The 20,325-nt window shown below is 32.7% G+C and overlaps 1 protein-coding gene across 5 annotated transcripts in view; it reads left to right on the top strand.

Moving 5' to 3' along the window:
* The window catches only part of GULP1 (GULP PTB domain containing engulfment adaptor 1), a 269,468-nt gene that overhangs the window by 156,480 nt on the left and 92,663 nt on the right, over positions 1 to 20,325 (top strand). For 4 of the 5 annotated variants that reach the window (XM_020288299.2, XM_020288298.2, XM_012779464.3 and 1 more), the window contains exon 4: positions 4,812 to 4,873. In XM_020288299.2, coding sequence (XP_020143888.2) covers positions 4,812 to 4,873 — 62 coding nt within the window. Of the gene's footprint in view, positions 1 to 1,905; positions 2,068 to 4,811; positions 4,874 to 20,325 lie in introns of all 5 variants that reach the window. The other variant, XM_076005742.1, reaches the window with a different exon arrangement.

A 20,325-nucleotide genomic window follows, 5' to 3' on the forward strand; every position in this document is an offset into this window, starting at 1 on the left:
CTAGTTAGATGTTATTTTCTAATGGCTAGGAAAACATAGCATTTGGCAAACTATTTCATGATATACTCACAAAGAAAGATAGAAAAAATTTGAAAAATTTGTCTAGTTCAGTGAAATTCAAATAATATATTCTGTCATTCTGGAAGAAGTTCTCTAGTGGAGGGCCTGGGCTCTCTCCTGTTTAACATGTTATCAATGAATTCTGAGAGAATACTTAATGCTAATCAAATAGATGATTGAAAGCAGAAAGATGAATGATATGATAGGATTACAGACAGATGAGGAAAATGGCCAATTGGGTCATTCCATACTATGAACTTAATAAGATATTGCCAATTGCCAAACACGGGTCCAGAAAAATCTAATACTTTTTACCATTATTTGTATATTATTGTTGTTTGGAAGCTGCACCTTAAATGTTATGTGGGTAAAAAAATGGCTAAGGAATAAAATAAATAGTGCGATTATCAAAGGCTCTCCAGTTCATTTTATAATGTATAGATATAAACAGTCAAGAACCACAGACTAGAGTGTTCTGTTCTATGCCATGCAGCCAGGTACAGTGTGTTGTCTCTTTAAAGTGTTAAAGGGTTAAGTGACACATTGTGACATGCCCAGATGGGAAAGGCTGGGATGACTTCAGGACTTTCAACTCTGTGACAGGAAGCATGGCTGAGAACCCTTGGTATGGTAATGAGAGCTGTCTTTCAGTATTTGAAGGGCTGCCATTTAGCCATGGGAGTGAGTTTAATAAAGGACAAATAGGTGTAAATTATAAGGTCATTGATTTAATGTAGGAAAAAAAATCTACCAAAGTCATGTAAAACTTTAATGGAATTACTCAGATTACTACCTTTTCTGTCACTGAAGTAGGAGGTGTTCAAACACTTGGATGCGGTACAGAAGATTAATGTATTCAGTAGGGATTTAGATAATGTGACCTTTAAGGCACTTTTCAACCCTGAGAAGCTGGAAACTTATTGTTTTACTTATTTTTCTGAATAAAAGGAAAGCAAAATGACAATTGCAGTCTATAGCTTTCTTCCAACTCAAAACACATACCAAAAGTAAAATACTATTTTTGGATTATTTTTTCTACTAACAGAGCCTAGAAATAATTTCATGATATATTGAAGTATGTTAATAAAGGAATAGAAACCTGACATCACAACTTGTGATTTAATAGCACTTATTTTTTTAAAAATACTTCTAGACCTTCTCTTTTTTTTGAATATATTTAAAATTCTGTTTCCCATAGCTTGAAAGTTGGAACTTCACATTTCTAATTTATTATTTATTTGAAAGGGATAAAAGTGGCTTTTCATTGAGAAATCCCAAGGGTTGGCTAGTAATATGAGTAACCAGCAATTGTACATTTGTCTCCTTTGAGCACAGTGGGTGTACACCCTGAGGAAAATTGGAATGATTTGAAGAATTAAAAAGCAGAAGCACTTGTTATTTCCTGATTTGCTTCATTTTCTTTAAATTTCTTTTGACTTCTCTTATTTCTCAAGTCTAATGATTAAATATCATTATCAGGAAATTATTGATAAATATTTTGCTCCAACTCCAAGTTAGAACTTGATACTGGAAGCTTTCCTTAAGTTTGCCAATCAATTCTGACTCTCTCATTTAGTGAGGTTGTTAAAGAAAATAATTCTCAGAGCCTCCAATCCTGGTTTCAACCAATAGCATTATTTGACTGAACTTAAATTTGAGATGGAAAACTTGAATTTTACAAGAGAATTTTTATATTCTGACAATCTGGAGCTATAATTATATCACTCAAAAATATATAATTCAAGTCATATTTCCCAAAACTAGCATCAACATATAGTGTGTACAGTATTCTCTACAAAGCAAGATTGTCTCCTATCAATAAAAGCTTATCTCTTTATTTCATAGATATCCAATTTACTTGGTCATCACATGCAAACTTACTAAATGATCCTGAGCCTCAGAAGCCTCAGGGAAGAAGATCATCATCTTAAACCTAAGCATAATTGTTTTTTCTCTTTATTAAATCTCCAAGTTAGTAATTTGACACTCTTCAGTTGAATTAGCCAGGTATTTCACTGATTTTCTTTAAAATATTCTAACGGTATTAGAGATAGTCAGAGATTCTGAAAAGGACTGAATATATTAGAATTGCATCATTTTGAGCTATTTTGAAAAGTTCATTAAAAATTAGTCTAACATAATCATAGATTAAATTTTAATGATTGTATTTGTTTCAGATTCTTTCTGTAGGCTAGCTTTCTTTTAATTTTTAAAATTATACATTTAATTATTACATCAAAAATAAATAATTTAGTAAAAAAGCATAAAGCATAGCATGTGAATAAATGTGATTAAATAATTCAACTAATTACACTTTATTTTCTTTAACTTAGTTGACATACTGATGAGTAGATATAACATAATGCACAGCACTTAAAATTCAATATTTAAATATTATTTTCTTTTTAAATGAAAATTTTATTCAAATGCATCTGTTTGTTCATTCAGCAGCATTTAGTTTTAAATTTACTCAAAGTAGGTGCTTTCACCATGCTAAGCTCTGATGATACAAAAATAAAGTTACTGCATCTTTCTTGATGAGTTCTTAATCTAAATGCAGTTTGAACACCTAAATTTGTTGAACACCTAAATTTGTTGACCCAGCAGTCAGAGTGGTTTGATATTTGTCCAATATTTTGAAATGTTGACATTTCCTTTGATGTGAGTGTTCCATATTGAGTTAGTGATTTTAGTTTAATTTCCAAGAAGAAAACACTTTCTTCATGTTCCCATTTCTATACTATTTCCATATAGCTAATTCTTCTGTGGACACATATAGTGACCATCATGTATATTCCATGGACCATCATGTATATTCCCTCCTCAAGGTTCAGTCATAGCTATATGAGTTAATATAAAGAGTTTTATTCTGTTAATATTTTTCTTTTTCTAAAGTATAAATGAGGATGACAGTAAGGACTCATTTTTTTAAATTCTTTAGGTTTTTTATTAATAAATGCACTGCCTATAGTAGAGGTTATGTGTGATGAACAACCACTAAATCATCAGCACCTGATGTGTGAATGGCAATCCTTGTAGGAACTGCAGCTTCTCCACTGAAATTTAATATTGTGATTATTTTAGTCTATCACCAGAAACAGCTGGGTATACCTGTCGTTTCTAGGTCACTGCAATATGAGACTATAACAGAGACAATATAACCAGTTTTCAAATAATTGTGTTTTATGGGAAAAAGCAATTATTTCTCTGTCTCAGGATTGGTATGAACCATCATATTGAGACTTTAGTCAGACTTTACATCATCCTGAGAAGTGTTGCATGTTTTAGAAAGGAGACATGAGAATTGAGTGAAGGGGTAAAAAGAGAAATTGGATATTGTTTTAGGTTTCCTAAAGGCAAGTGTTTGGTTTCTTATTGCTTTGGTGTTTTATTGTTTTGGTGTACAGTGTTGTGACTTACTTCTTTTAATATACAGGGCAAGACCATATACCAAGTCTAAGCACAAATTGTTCTTGAATTAATCATATTACTATCCATTAACAATCATAATAAGTATAATTAAGATGAAAACACATACAAAAATAATTTCACACACTAAATTTCAATGTCAATATTGCTTTTTGAAGCTTAGAATATATGGCTTCTTAAAATATTTCACCCAAATAAAGCTATCACATATCTGCTCCAATATTCAGAAGTACTCCCAATGCTATTGATTCTTCATTTTTTTGGATTATAGATTCTTGCAAATACTGCATTGCAGCCTATCAACATGTTTAAAATATATATATAGTGCATTATCTTTCAAATGGTATAAAATAATTGACATTCCAGGAATATATGCCATTTTCTCTATGTCATCACATTCCATAAGTTTGAGAAGAATATATTCATGATATCAAATTAGATTCTGTTAACACCATTTGAAAATATTTTGAATTGAATTTTGAAAATACTTTGTTGTTAATCTAATATTTTCTATCAGTGTGTACTTATTTAATATTTTTACTGGTAAATTATATCTTTGATTTTATTTTGATTATAATATTGATTCTAATTTTTTAAACTCCCATGAAAAATAAAATACACAGGAAACACCACTAATGGAGACAAAACATATTTGAACACTGAGAAGTCTTACTCCAAACAAATGTAATTTCAAAAAAAAGTCAGTTTGCTTTGTGTAAAATTTTTTCTCCCCTTTATACATTCCATGAGGTATTTTGGAAAATATATTGAATATATTAATAAAGTTCACAAATTTAATGAAAATATAAACAATACAAATATAAATAATCTATAATACAATTAGTTTAAATATCATCTTTTGAGTTTAGAATAGTTAAATCTTGATACCAAAATATAATAATAACAATGAATTAAAGAGCAGGTTAGTGTTTTTTATCGTCCTGGGAATTAAGTAAAATCACCTGCAATTCATGAGAGCATAAAGTAAAAGAAGAAAGATAATTTGTTTTTAATCATATAATTGATATAATTATTCATAGCCCACTGACATTGTTATTTTTATATAGCTTTTAAAAAAGTATGATTTCTATTATTTGAAAACTTTCAAGAAAAGCTAGAGACTTTTATACCAAGGAAAGACTCCCAGCATCAATCTCCAACTACATTGTTCTTATATTTGGTTATTCTTTCCCAATTTAGCAAGGGAATCTCAGAATTAAAAATACTCTCATCCATCTCAGACTACCCACAAATGCTAATGCATGAATATAACATCATAGAAATCTGTAATTTAGTTTAACACTGTGTATTCTTTGTTGCAGACAAAACATGGATGCATACACCTGAAGCTTTATCAAAACATTTCATTCCTTATAATGCAAAGGTAAAAATAGTTAATATATTATTTAATTTTATTTTGTTGTAGTTCATGTTTAATATTACAAAGATTGCTTATGCATTGACATTTCCTGGTAATTGATTTCTGAAAAAAAAAATCACATAAATAAAATAATTATGTAGTGTATAGTATGGGAAGTGTATCCTTAAGTCATGCATGTATTTTCTTCAAGTGCTTTTGACTATTATTAAAATTATTTACAATATGAAAGTATGTAGAAAATCAACTAACAAATTAGGTTCCTTTAAAAACATGTTAATGTTTCATTACTCAGACTAAATATCAAAGTTAACCTCGAAATGAGAAAAATAAGCTGTAGTTTTAATGAATGTAATTATCATCCAAGAAAAAATTTAAAAAGCTTATTAAACTATTATGAAAACATAGAAAAATGCATTTTTGGTGATTCTTTAAGTTGAACACAAAACTACTTAAAGTTTTTGTTTTTGTTTAAGATATTCTGTATCTCTTGTTATACTTTAGAAAAGAAGTATAAACAATATATACTCCATGTCTTTAAAGATTTGATTTGTTCTTGTTGGAAAAGTAGACAAATGAAGGAATACAATTTATAAAATGGACATTAAAGAAAGGTGCTATTTTGTAGTTAATGAGAACCAAACTCAAAATAGTTTTTGGAGAAATCTGAGTCAAAACTTGGAAGAGATAGAGTGAATTAAAGAGTTGGGATTGGGGGCTAGGTGCGGTGGCTCACGCCTGTAGTTCTAGCACTCTGGGAGGTCCAGGTGAGTGAATTGTTTGAGCTCAGGAGTTTGAGACCAGCCTGAGCAAGAGCAAGACCCCCATCTCTATTAAAAATAGAAAGAAATTAGCTGGACAACTGAAAAAATATATAGAAAAAATTAGCTGGGCATGGTGGCGCATGCCTGTGGTCCCAACTACTCAGGAGGCTGAGGTAGAGGGATTGCTTGAGCCCAGGAGTTTGAGGTTGCTGTGAGCTAGGCTGATGCTAAGACACTGTAGCTCGGGCAATAGAGTGAGACTCTATCTCAAAAAACAAAAAGAGATGGGATTGGGAATTCGTCACATTTAAGCAACTGAACTTTGGAGACAGCATAGGGGAGAACAGAAAATTATATTTTTATAAGAGAACTTAAGAGTTTATGAATTAATAAACTATATTCTGGTATATAATGAAATTAGGTATAGGAATTGTTTCAGGAAAAATAAAAAAATATTTATTGAAAACAAAGTTAATGATATTTAATGGGGAACCACTAGAGTGCAGGTCTAGAGTGCTAAATTGGCAGAAAAAAACCATTTAAAAGGCCATCTAGAAAAAGTTCTTCCAGAACTGTTGCTCAGCAGTGAGATTTATTGAGTGCAGCAACTATATTTTTCTTGCTGACTTCATAGCAAAGAAGATGCTCTAAAATATGTTCTATGTAAAATATACTTGAAACCTTCTAATATACTTGACATCACTGTAGTGCTTATGAATTTCCTTATAAAGTTAACATGAAGATTGATTACCATGATTTAGTATTAAGAGTTTAGTTAACTGAATGAGAAAAAAAATTAATATTATCCATCATTTCCTCAGATATTCTTCATATTAACTTTTGATAAACTATATGAAATTGATATAGAAAAAATTTAATCTAGAAAGCTATTATTTTTAGGTGCTTGCTCAGTTTTTGATAATATTATCAATTGTGGTAGAATTATATACTTTAATTGAAATCACCAAGGTCATTTATTTTTATGTGATTGGAATGCCTCATTTTTAAAACTGGTTTATAAAGGATTGAAAGATTACATTATAATTAGGACTACCTTTAACCCTGCCGATTAATCTACTTGTCAGCATGGAAAAGTTGCCTGTGCTAATTCACAGGTGGATAACAACTGTAAGACATCCTACACAAAGTAGAAGGCACATGAACACCTTCCCAGACTGGCGACCATAAAATATGGAAGAGCAAGTTGTTTTTTCTGTTCTAATATGGCCCCATGAGTGGTAATGTATGTTGTATGCATACCAAATATCATTAAAACAATTTGAAAAACATTTTTTTATGACTTTCCTTGTTTATGGCACTTTTAGGTTAATGTTTTAGTAGAATTATTTTTGAAGATGTTTTCTATTTCTTGTTTACAGTATATGCTACTTGAAAACCAAATCTGTGCCCACAAGAAGTAGCTATGCCCAACAGGAAAAAATACAGACTCTCGAACTGGATAGCCGTGGCTTATATCTTGACTCCAACACTTATTAGCTGTACATCTTTGGGCAAATTACTTACCTTTCTATGTCTATTCACCTATAAATAGGGATGATAATAATATGATTTCTCACAATAGTTGTAGACATAAAGGAGTTAAAAGTGTTGGAACAGTGTCTAATATAAAATAACTACTCAATAAATGTTAGCAATCATTAATTAATTTTTTTATTTTTCATAGGACTTACCAAAGTGCCTGCCTCATAGTAGGTGTTCAGTGTATATATTTGATAACTAATGCATAATAACATTTCTCATATAATTCTAAAATAGTTATATTTCATTGAGCCCCAACATGTGCAAGTACTGTGCTGGTGCACTTTAACATTATCCCATTTAGCATTTGCCATGACCCAGTGCAGTATCAATGTAATCACCACTTTACATTTGAGAAAACAGTGCAGAAAGATTAAGTAATTTGCATGTTATCACAAGACTAGTAAGGCTAAGCCAGACAAAAACAAAAACAAAAACAAAAAACAAGTCTGACTTCAAATATTTGCTTCTTTTTATGTATGTAATAGTTCATCATTATTCATGTATTCATTAAATGGCTGTTCCATAGCTGAAGGGTCACTGAATATTGGTGGTGCTTCAGAACTATATGGAACATGACTTATATTCTTAGAGACTTTATTGTCATAAAGAAAATTAAAAAAAATAGTTACCATACAAAAGTAACTAAATAAAAGGCGCATCATGTTCTGTGCCATTCAAATGACACAGAAAGATGAAGAGATTCAGAGAGTCACTCCTGTTTTATGAAAGTAGAGATGAGGTGGGATTTCCAAGAGTCAAAACAGGGTGGAGGGACCATTTCAAGCTGAGAGGTCTGGAGGAGCATGAGCACAGTCAGTAAGTTATAAGACACAAACTGAATATGGCAAGTGCTGGGCTGGAGCATAAAGTACTAGTCATGGTGAAGTCCTTTATCAATCAGGGATGCATCTGAGCAGCAGAACTAGAAGGATATGCACACATACCCATACATACATCTTCAATGATCTATTGCATGGTATTGGAGTATACAATTATGGGGGGCTGGCTAGGCATGTCAGAAATTCATATGGCAGACCATCAGAAAGGGCAAGGTGGAAACTCTTAGGCAGGAGCGGACCCTGCAGTCCACAGGGGGAATTTCTTTTTCATTAGGCAAAAACTTGTTCTGTCTCAATTATGCTCTGAAGGCCAAGTTATCCAGGATAATCTTACATAAAGTCAACTGATAACAGATGTTAATCATATCTACAAAATTACTTCACAGCAACACTTAGATGAGAATTTCATTGACTAACTGGGTACTAAAACTTAGCCATGTTATCAGTACTTATTATAAGTACTAGTAAGTACTAATGATGGACAAGGTAGAAAAGACTTTGGGAAGACTTTGAATGGTAGAATAAGCAGTTTGGGTTGTGAAATAATCAAACAGAATTTTAGGAAGATAAATCTGTAGTAATATAAAAGTTGATTTGGACCAGAAGATATGGGACTGACATTAAACCTTTAGGAAGTTATTTTAATGGTCCAAGTAAAGGGTTTTAAGTTTATCATAGTATAGTAGATGAATATGTAGTAGAAAATAAGGACATGGTAAGTATTACAGAGGAAGAATTGAGTTAACATAGAAATGGTTTGTATGTATCTATTTTCATCCAGACTGAAAGGAAGAATCATCATACTATTAAAAGAGTCCCATCGTTTCTCTCACTTTTGGCATCCCTTGGTTACAAATTATGCTGGTAAATTTAACAGAACTGTTTAAGAATTATAATTCTCCCCAGGGGAAAATGTAATTGCATTTATGCAGAGGTGTCTTCAGTTTTAAAGTAACAATAACCTGCTTTAATATTATAATTCCTTTAGCTTCTTTTTAGAACCCATTTTAGTTCTACATTCTTTCCTTTTATAGAACATCGATTGCAAAAATTCACATTTGATATTTACAGTGCAACTTTCAGATCATATGTAGATGTAAAACAAAATATGGTTTTAAATAAGTATTATTCTACATAGGGTTCATTAGTTTTAGGGTTTTATAATGTGCAGCGATGGCATTGATACAGGTTCATAGGGAATCCTTCATGTTATCCTGTATAACCTGTAGTGATGTTGTCAAATTGGAGGTTATGACCTATGAAAAAATTGGGTCATGAAATCAAAGTCTTAGGACATGGAGGCATGTATTTAAAAATGGGTAGCAAGGGCAAGACAGTGATTGTCACTTGAAGCAGAGTAGGAGCTGGAGGAGAAAAGTACTGAGAATATGGATATATTTTGAAAAAGAAAGCTGACAGGATCAGTAGACTGTGTATTAGTTTTCCTATTGCTGCTATAGTGAGAATAGTAAAGCAGAAATTCAAAAAATATTTTTTCATTACCCTAAGGAAGGCTGTAGTATTTCCCATTTCCTTCAACTTTTGATGAGAATGCTAAACTGTCTTTCTCTAAAGATGAAATACTGGCAAACTTTTATTTAAATCAAGTTATTATTATTCTCTTGGTCTGAGACAGTCATTTCTAGCTGAAGAATTGTGACAAATGTTTCGTAAAAAGACTTATTTATTAAATGTTTTACTTTAAAATGAATAACCAACCCCTAAAAGGCTGTCTTTATTCTTTTATGAAAGACTTAGCTTTAAGATATACAAAATAATGTATAAGAATGTGTAAGAATGCAATCCTAATGAGATTACTACCTTAATTTGCACCATGCAACAGTAAAGAAAGTCAGCATTCTTTGGTTATTTGTTTACTATGTTCCAAGCTCCAAAAGTGAGTGAATCCAAAACAAATAAGAACATGGACCTTGACCTTAAAAACTTGTGATGTCTCTGAGAAGAAAAAACAGGCACATGAAACAAAGAATTTTGGAAGAAAACTGCATAGAAATTGGCCAGAAAATAAAATATGAATGTCAAAAAGAGGTTTAAAAGGAAAGATTACCTTGCATTTCAATGCATTCTAGAGGTATCAGAGTTTCATATATGAAACTTGCTTTGTTTGCCACTAGGTGTGTTTTTAAGAAAGAGAAGTCTTGTTTGCTCAGTGAATTGTGTGGTTTTTAGCCAAGCCTTCTCAATCTTTACAACTTAAATTACTCAACATTTATAGCCTATAAATTCTTATTTGGCTTAAGAAAGCAAACAAAAACCAAAAACACCTCCCCACAAAAAGATACAATATCATATATGACAGCAAGCTGTTAGAACTCGAGTATTATAACCTTTAGTAGTTGGTTGAAAAATCACATCTTGGCCACATTAGACACTTTTAGCTAAACTAGTTCAATAATAATTATAATAGAGAAATTATAATCGAGATATGTGATATGCTCAGATGTGGCCCACAAAAGCAAGCTCTATACCAATAAGGGTACTGATGCTACCAGAATCTTATAAGCGCATAGTTGCTGCATCCTATTACAGTGATCAGAGTACCCACATTTTAGTCAAACTATCTGGATTCAAATTTCTGCTCTCCCAACTAATATTCAGATTAGGTAACTTTTCTGTCCTTGAGTTTCCTCACTTGTAAAATGAGATTAGTAATTTTATATACCTCATTGGATTATTACAAGATTTAAATGAGTTAATATACTTAAAAAAACTTAGATCACAATATGATATGTCAAACCCTTATTATTAATGTCTTTGTTATAGAAAGTGTTCTATCAACTCTGGAGTTGGCACGAGTCATAACTATCTCTTGAAAGTAGGTTAATGTTTGCACTATTATCTGAAAAACAGAAAACAAACCACTTAGAATACATATTAGATATTTTATCTTTTCTTTTGACATCAGAAACAGTGACATCAGCTTAGGTCCTGCTGTCACCACCCTGGAAGTTTCAATGGGGAAAGAATGTGTTTTTTTTCTATGACAGGAGACTTAATACTGGCAATCTAGTAGATTTATATACAAGAGTATACTTTTGCCATTAAAGAAAAATACCACTGTGATTATATTTTTCTGTTACCTTCAGTTAATAGGAGTTACTTTGCAGTGACTACATTTTGGAGCAAAATGTTAATGCAAAGATTGTCCTGATCTTAAAATCAAATGTAGAAATATAAGGAAGTCCATGTAAACCTTTTAAAACCATGTTGAGGAATTTTACAACTAAGAAATTAATGAAGAGAGAAAGTTACATTTTGTGGCCTAATGAATCATAGTAAAGAAAGATCTTAATATAACTAAATCATTTTACTAATGTTCTATAAATTGTTTTTGGTGAACATATGATAAACTACCCTTCAGAGAAATGTTAATATTGGTATATGACTTAATTGAAGTAAATTAAGGTCTTAGGAATAAATGACATCTTCTACTGTGTCAAAAAAATAAAAACACAAAAAGGAAATAAAAAAAAAAGAAAACATACTCAAATTCAACCCTGTGAGATCATTGAAAGTTGGGCAAAAGATACATCTCTGCAATAGGTGAGATGCATTGCTGAAACATCCAAAATGGCTTTGAATTCCAAATTCATGATTCTTTAGAGCAGCATTATAATAGTAGCAAACGTAAGCATTTGCCAATTTTGTTGATAGTAGATACTAGAGGAAATGTAAAAAAACATGAAGAGCTAAACTGTTTTCCATATGATCCATATCATTTATTGCAAAATTTTTAATTAATCTCAAAGTTTAAGAACCTTTTAAAAATCAATGTTTTATAGCACCTTTTAGGCAGGGCGCGGTGGCTCACACCTATAATCCTAGCATTCTGGGAGGCCGAGGTGGAAGGATCACTTGAGGTCAGGAGTTCCAGACTATCCTGAGCAAGAGCGAGATCCCATCTCTACTAAAAATAGAAGAAATTAGCAGGGCATGGTGGTATGTGCCTGTAGTCCCAGCTACTCAGGAGGCTGAAGCAGAAGGATCACTTAAACCCAGGAGTCTGAGGTTGCTGTGAGCTAGGCTGACGCCATGACATTCTGGCCCCAGGCAACAGAGTGAGGCTATCTCTGAAAAAAAGAACCTTTTAAATAAGTTTTCTTAGACTTCAGAACTTGTCTTTAATAATGCTAATACATACAATTTATATTTATTTCAAACATTGTAAAATTGAAGAATGATTGCATAAGGTGAATATCTCTAAGTAAAATTTTAAAAAATTGAAGAATGACATAAAAATTGAACCTTCAATGTTTTCTTCTAACAAAAAATAATATATACTATAATGTGTACTGATAATAATTCTACACCTGTAAAGATGCAGAAAGAATGTTTCCTTTATGTGCCAAAGCAACACCAGTACATATTTAAAAGGAAATTATAAATCTACAAAATATTATTTTTCCTTTGCCTTTTTTGTAGTGGGAAGCTATAAAGTGTTTTCATGCTAAAAATGTGGAAACAAATGAAAAGCACAACAATAACTAGAAATTTGTTGAATTGTAACTTTGTAGTAAAATACAACAGTAAATGGAAAATGAGATGTAAACTACAACAATAAGTAGAAAAAGAGAAATGACAGTAAACATCTAACATTGCATGACTTAATTCTTGAGTTAAGCTTCCAGTTAATTTTGAAGGTTATCATCATTATAAACTATTATTTCACATATGATAATGCTCTAAAAAGTGTTATATAGCCTCTAGAAATTAATGAATACAGACTAAAAACTTCGTATTAATTATTCCTTATAAATTTCACTATGGACCATAGTGTTTTTATTTTTTTAAAAGACACTATGTAGGTTATGGTTTTAAAAACTTTTAGTGTTAAAATGGACTTCTGGATTCAAATGGACTTCCCATCATTTTCTTGATAATATAAATTGAGGCTCAGAGAGGTTGTGATTTGCTCAAGCTTATACAGTAAGATAATAGCAAAATTTGGTGTAGAAATCAGGTTTCCCATTCAACATCTATTTTTCTTTCCATTGAGATACTCTTCCAAATTTTGGAGATTAACTTGCTTAGCCAGAAAACAAATGATCCATAAGCAAAGTAGAATATGTATATGTATCTGCTGTTTGCATATTTTACATGTAAAATTGCTTCATCTGCGAAGACCTGTCTGTTGGGTGATGCTCTGGACATCATTTAAAAACAGGCAGGGGTTTGGCAGAGATATGAGTGAGCTAAGTGGACTAAATAAAGTCTGCATATTTGCCTCCCTGAGACAGAGGCCACAATGTCTACTCTTCCATAAAGTATTTTATTTTTCTTATTCTGCTTTGCTTAATGATATTTTTATTAACATAATTCCTAAACAAAAATCTCTTGGTCTTATCTATATCCTTAAATGGTTCTTTGACTTGAGAGCATCTATTAATAGTTATAAATGGTGAGTTTCCTGGGTGTTGGATATATTTATCATTAATTTCACATTTCTCCATGGATGCTTCTGGCCTCAGGTGAAATAAGAAAACAAGCTTGTTAATAGCCAAAACATGTTTGTGAAAAAGGAAAGGTCTCATTTGGTCTCAAAAGGGTCAAGCAATAGCATTCTGAAGACTGGAATGTGAGATTTACGGAATGTGAGCAGAAAGGAAAAGTAGGAGATGATGTCGTTTTGGACAATAAAATGTTTGGAAAAGTAAAAAAAAAATTAATGGTTTTATAAAGATCATTTCAGTGACAGTTTTGATGGGTGACTAAATTCAGCATATACTCAATATTAGCAAATTAGCAAAGAGGTGAGCATTTTTTGAACAAAGGACCTAGGAGAAATGAGAAATGCAAATGAAGAAGAAAGGATTGTTATGTGAGGCAAAATGTAGCAGGAAACACCAGGGTTTAGGAAATATTTAGATTTGAGTATAGAAATCTGCATTGTCAATGATTATAAAATTGTATTTTAAATATTGATTGGAAAGATGTTAGGTGGAGGCAAGTTGCCGCCAGGGTTCCATCATTGCTTCAGGTGGTGTGAGATAAGGCAGGCGACCAGCTCACTCACTGCAGAGATGTGAAATCTCTAGACAGGGGTCCTAAACTTTTTAAACAGGGGGCCAGTTCACTGTCCCTCAGACTGCTGGAGGTTGGTTGGAGAGTGTGGCACACATTCCACACATACGCACTGTGGGCCCTGGACGAGTTGGCTGCTAAGCAGGACAGGCAGCAGCAAAAACACCTGGCGGATAAATGTCCTTGGTGGGTCCCATGTGGCCCGAAGGCTGTAGTTTGAGGATGCCTGCCTAGAAGATAAACTAAGATTCCTACTCACAGTGGTCTTACATTTTAAGAGACATTTTAGGGGAAATAATCTTTCATCCCTTAGGAAAAAAAATATATATATATATTTATATTTATATATATATATATATATATATATTATAGGTATCTTAAATCAAACTAAAGTCATGTTTGCTTTTCTTCTAGTTTTATGAATTATGGGAAACTTCATGTCCAGAGCCATTATGCCTTGTTTTACAATTAAGAATAATCTCCTGCTGTGTACCTATTTCTTCAGTTTCTAGGAAAGTTTTTATCATCTATTTTTTCTTTCTGTTGGCACTGTTTTTTTTTTTAATTTTCTGAACTTTTAAAATCATGTTCAAAAAAAGTATAAGTAGATTCCAGTGTCAATATTTCTATCAGAAAGTATTGAAACACATCCTCTCTCTGTAACTTGCACAGTTGTGATAGCAAAGTAGTAAAAAGAAAGGCTGCCGAGAAGTTAAAGATATGATGTAATTTATGTAATCATAGTCTGAGAAAAGATGTGTCTCGAAGTGTAGAGAACACAGGATAAAGCACTGAAAAATCAATAGTTTACATTATTAGGTCTTCTATGTGTTAGATTTTCCAAGAATAATAGGTTCATTATTTTAGAAACTTGATATATGCTAGTTATTAAAATTTAGTCAGTATGGAAAATCACAGAAGTATAAAGTTGAACATATTGCTCAAAATCCTATCAGGTATAAATATGCCAGTGTTAACTTTTGGTTAACAGTATTCCAGGCAACTCTGTCTACACAAACACAAGTGCAAGAATAGATATAAAGGTAGGAATTAGTATTCAACATTATATAAACAACTCTATACCAATAAATTTCTAAGCATTTTACATCTGTCATGTCATTTAATCCTCACAAATGCCCAACAGGATATTAATAGCCTCCATTTAACAGCTAAACTGTAACATTAAACATTAAACTGTAAAAAATTAAGGAAAGTGAGACTGTGGACGAATGGATAGGTAGGAAGTATTAACTTTAGAAGAAGGAAATACATGCTATTTTAAAATAAAAAACACTGAACTTTACTCAAAATTAACAGGAAAAACAAAAAAAGGAAGTGAAGTGAATCAAAGGAGTTACTAAATTTCAAATATGTATCTCTTTGCCAAAACGGATACATATTAGTTCCTAAGAGGTTACTCCAAGGAAGACAATTATGAAAGTCATTAAGTGTTTGGCATCCTTATGTTTTTTCTTAACAGCACATTTCGGGTTTTGACAAGTATGCATATATGAATGATGAGATAAATAGTCTGCTTACATTTTTTCCTGCTAGTGTGCTCCACTCCCTGTTTTTGTTGCTTATTTCAGTTTTACTTGCCAGGATTTGCAACGTTTACATTTTGGTTCTGAAATTATAATTCCTGTAGTAGTTTAATCTTAATTACATATTCAAATGGATTCAGATCACCAAAGCTTCATTTACCATTTTTCTCCATTCCTGAGAACTTAAAGTACGGTTTTCTGAAAATGACCCAATGTCTCCAAAATTTTGTGGGATGACTATCTCAAAACACATCCTTGGTGTTTCCTGCTACATTTTACCTCACATAACAAACCTGTGTTCTTCATTTGCATTTCTTATTTCTCCAAATCCTTTGTTCAAAAAATGATCACCTCTTTGCTATTTTAATTTTCTAATATTGAGTATATGCTGATTTTAGTCACTCATCAAAACCATCATTCATGAACTCTTAGTCACTGTTGCAGTCTTCCTTTATTCTCCTGTAGAAAATATATTTCAATCCACTCCAATTTCCCCCCTCAAAGGTGTTTTACTTTTTCTGTCAGGTTGCCTGTGACTTTATTCTTTATCCTTAAATTTTAATTACAGAGTGGATATGTTTTTATGTTGATTGTTGTATTTCATTTTTTTCCTGATATATAGTAGACTCTTCTTTTTTTCTTTTATCTGCAAATGAATTCCCTTTTTATTGCACAGGAATTTTACTGTATTCACCTTGTTTTCTTCCTATCTGTCTTTTGACTACTTTTTAGTTGCTTTTGCTGGTTGCTTGACCTAAAGTTTTCTCTTAAGTATCACTATTGCTTTAGTTCTATCCTTGGACTTTCTTCTTTCTTCTACTTCTCTTGGGCAGTCTTATTCACAGCCATGATTTAAATGACCATCCATCTCTTAATGGCTTTATTGTATATGTCATCCCTAAACTCTGGACTCAAGCATCTGTCCAGCAGATATGAAACTTCTAAAAGACCTTAATATAACATAAGGACACATCCCAAATCAAGCTTGTGACACTTTTTAATAACTGTATACTCCTCCAGTGTTCTCCATTTTAGCCAGCAAACTAATTCAATCTGACCTATGCAAGACAGTGAATGCACTGATTGACATAAAAGAAAACCTCACAAGCCAGCTTGACTCAGGGCTCATCTGTTGTCATAAGGATTAGCTCTTCAACTTCCATGGAGTTGCCTCAGTTCTTAGACTCTGCCTGTTGGCTCCTGGCATCATCAGATATACATTATTGCAACTCTCAGACTGACTTCTCCGGTAACTCAAACTCACTCTCCTGAATACAATCTGGCTGGCTCTGGTGGGTTTGATATGGATCATGTGCCCTTCCCAACCAATCTCTGTGTACAGGGATGAATTCATTGACAGCCCATGTAACACGATGCACGCCCAGACTCTATGGACTGATTGTGGAGAAAGTCTAGGTCCCTAAAGGAAAATCAAGCCAGTTACTGGAAGAAGGGAGAAAGGAATTTATAAATACAAATATAAAAAACACTCTGCCACAGGTATCAGCTTAGGTCAGGGTTTCCCTCCCTCACTGTCCCATCTAATTCAATGTTAAGACTTTTTGTTTCTCTGAAAATCTCTTGAATATGTGTGCCTCTTCATATAGCTATTCACCCACCTGCAGACTGATATTTTTCAAAAATCTTATGGTAATACATTCAAAAGATATACCTTCTTTGTCACAATGCTATAAAAATGTATGAATGCTGACTCTCTCTGTCAGTATTTATTTTGCATGCAGCACTTGGTATGGACTGGTGCAGGCCACCATCTTTCTTTCACACAGATATTTGCAGTAGTCCTCACACATCAGGCATATATCTTTTTCCCAGTTCTCACTGTGCTCCAAGATATGAGTGAGCATTTTTAAATGAAAATCTAATCATTTTATTTCCAAACTAATAATCTTTAAGTAATTTCACATTTTTCTCAATCTATTCCTCACTTAATGTGGCTTTTGATTTGTCCTCTTTTCTTCTCAAACCTAGTCTCTCTAATATGTTCTTTTTTTCCCAGTGTGTGCTCCCTTCTTTTCCACAATCTCTTCCTTACTCTTGCTCTCCTCAAGGGTTTTGTGTTTATCTTGAATATATACAAATTCCACTATATTTTCCTGCTAAATCTCAATGCTCTGCTTAGCTCTTTTTTCCTGGAAGACTTAGCCTAATATCACTTTTCCCTCAGCTAAATCTCTGATGTAAGGGGTTTTGTGGTATCCTGTGCTTAGGCATCCTATCCTTGGACCTCTGTAGTATAGAGTTCTTCTAAGTCAATGCTATCAGTTGTCAGTTATGTATGCTTTCATTAGACCAAAGGCTCTTGAAAGGTAGGGCCAGATCTTGTTCATCTTTATATCTCTTCCCCTAGCACTATGACTAAATAACCTTACTGTCAGTGGTTACTGTGGAAACTTAGTCAATTGGTGGGTCCATCTGAGGAAATGCAAAGAGGGACCTCAAGACCAGACTGTTCATGCACCACAGTTCTACACCCAGTGCTGAGACTATAGCTACATATACCCTCTTCCATGCCTCCCCGTATCCCCAGCCCCATTACTCTACATTGCCAGTTCCATTCTAACTTGTCTCAGCAGATATCTCTGGTGCCTTGAAACCAGTCCTCCACTGTGCTGTGAAAGCTTCCCAGGAGAAGTGGGTAGAATATTAGTTCTATGTTCTTCAAAATATAACAAAAAACTTGCTCATCCAAAGAAATGTATGTGGTGCTTGAGAGCTATTATGCTATATTAGTACGCAGAAGCAACTGTTTGGATCTGAGAAGGCTGTGTGCTATAATCAAAAGAGCATGGGATTTGGAATCTTGGAAATGAAAGTAGACTCTACAGCTTACTGGCAAGGCTAGTATTTTACTCCATTTTTACATTTGTAAAATACAAATTATACCTTCTTTATAGAGCTTTTGGGACCATTATATAAGGGAACATCTGTACCTAGCACACCTAGTGCCTAGCACATCGTTGGTACTCACTAAATGTTAGTTTTCCTCTTTTCTCTCTTTCAAGTATACCTAGTTTAATAAAGATTTGATATACCATTGTTACTATGGAAAAACAATTTCCAGTTTCAAACAACTAACTTAGAGATCGAATTTTTTAGAATACAGCACATTCATTAAGAGATTAGTCCCTGATTCTTTGCATATTTTAATAACATGACTATTCCAAGATTCAACATTACAAAATTACAGAACCAAATGGAATAGACTAGCACAAATTCCACTATATTCCCCTGTCTTCCTACCCGGCCTCTTAAGCAGATTTTATCTGTGACAGAATTACCCGCTAATGATGATAGGCATGGCAGTAATGGCTAATGAATTCCTAGGAGATTTAGATTCAGAGCAGCATAAATCACCCTACCCGGACTCTGCAGGTTCAGATAAGAAATGATACCCTGGGCAGCAAAGTAAGTAATGAAGGGGCTTGATCAGTTCTTGGTTGATCCTTAATCATAATCCTAAATAATTAAAACTAAATCTCTAGCTCAGCCAGAGTTGGCATATATTTCCAAGGATTGCCACACAACTTTCTTGGTTACATGTCTGTTTTTATTACTCATTAGAATGGTCTTGCTCCAGGCTTGCTCACACAGACATTTGCCCAGCAGACAGAGTAAAAACAAAGCAGCAAGTTGTACCAGCAAAAAAGTTATGTTTTATTTGCAAATATTCAGACTAAAAATATTCTTCAGGAACTTCTGGGGAAAAATGAGTGAAAGGGAATATTCTCAAGCATTGCTAGGAGAAAGCTATCAATTTAATTCTTTCTCAGTTGTGTGGAGTGAGGAAAGAAATTCTAACTAGTTTAAGCAATGAACTTAGAATTCTACAGATGGTTTTATATATTGGTGTGTAAGTGTGAGAATAGCAGGTTTAAAAAGGAGTAAATAGGATGTTATAATTAATGAGCTATCTGCCCTCTTTTTTTGAAAAACAAATAAGATAGAAAAAAAGTTTATAGCAGAAATAAGATCCATTGCACAGATTTATGAGCACTCTATCAACAATACTTGCACATGTTTCGTTTGGATTTTTGTCATAAATTAACAAGTGAATATTATTTTTACCATTTATTTAGTAAATTTCATAAGTAATGAACTTCAATATTTCCACTTCAATTTTCCAGTTTTCCAGTATAGTAAAGAATGCAAACATACATAACATTATAGTAATTTTTGAAAAAGAATATTAATTGACTAAGTAGGTGAAATATCTCTTTCAATGGCCACCAATGCAAAATGGAAATAGTTTTAGTCAAAAAAAAGTTAATGGGCTATCATAAATTTAAATTATTTTGTTATCTGTTTCATCATGAATTACCTTATAGTAGATGACATGTATAATTGTATCTGTAGTGAGTTTGTTTGATTTTTTTTTAAGGATATAAATTAACAGTATTTTAACCTGGTTCTAAGAGGAAAGTTTATGATTGATTCAGAATAACTAATCAACAAAAGACATGAATATTTATTTTTCTTCAGCACGTACTAGGTGCCAGTTGCCAGGTATATAAAATGCCTGCTCCACAGTCTCATAGAAGAGGACAGACTACCAGGATTACACAAAGTTTGCTGGTTGAAAGGACACGAAAGACCCTTTGTGTCTCATGCAAAACTTTAATAAAGGCAAAAAAAATGTTATGGCAGAAGAAAGAATACACACAAAAACATGTGGAGCCTGAGAAACTTCCAGGCACAGCTCTCTAGTT

Source organism: Microcebus murinus, chromosome 8 (genome assembly GCF_040939455.1).
Source record: "Microcebus murinus isolate Inina chromosome 8, M.murinus_Inina_mat1.0, whole genome shotgun sequence".
NCBI lineage: Eukaryota > Metazoa > Chordata > Mammalia > Primates > Cheirogaleidae > Microcebus > Microcebus murinus.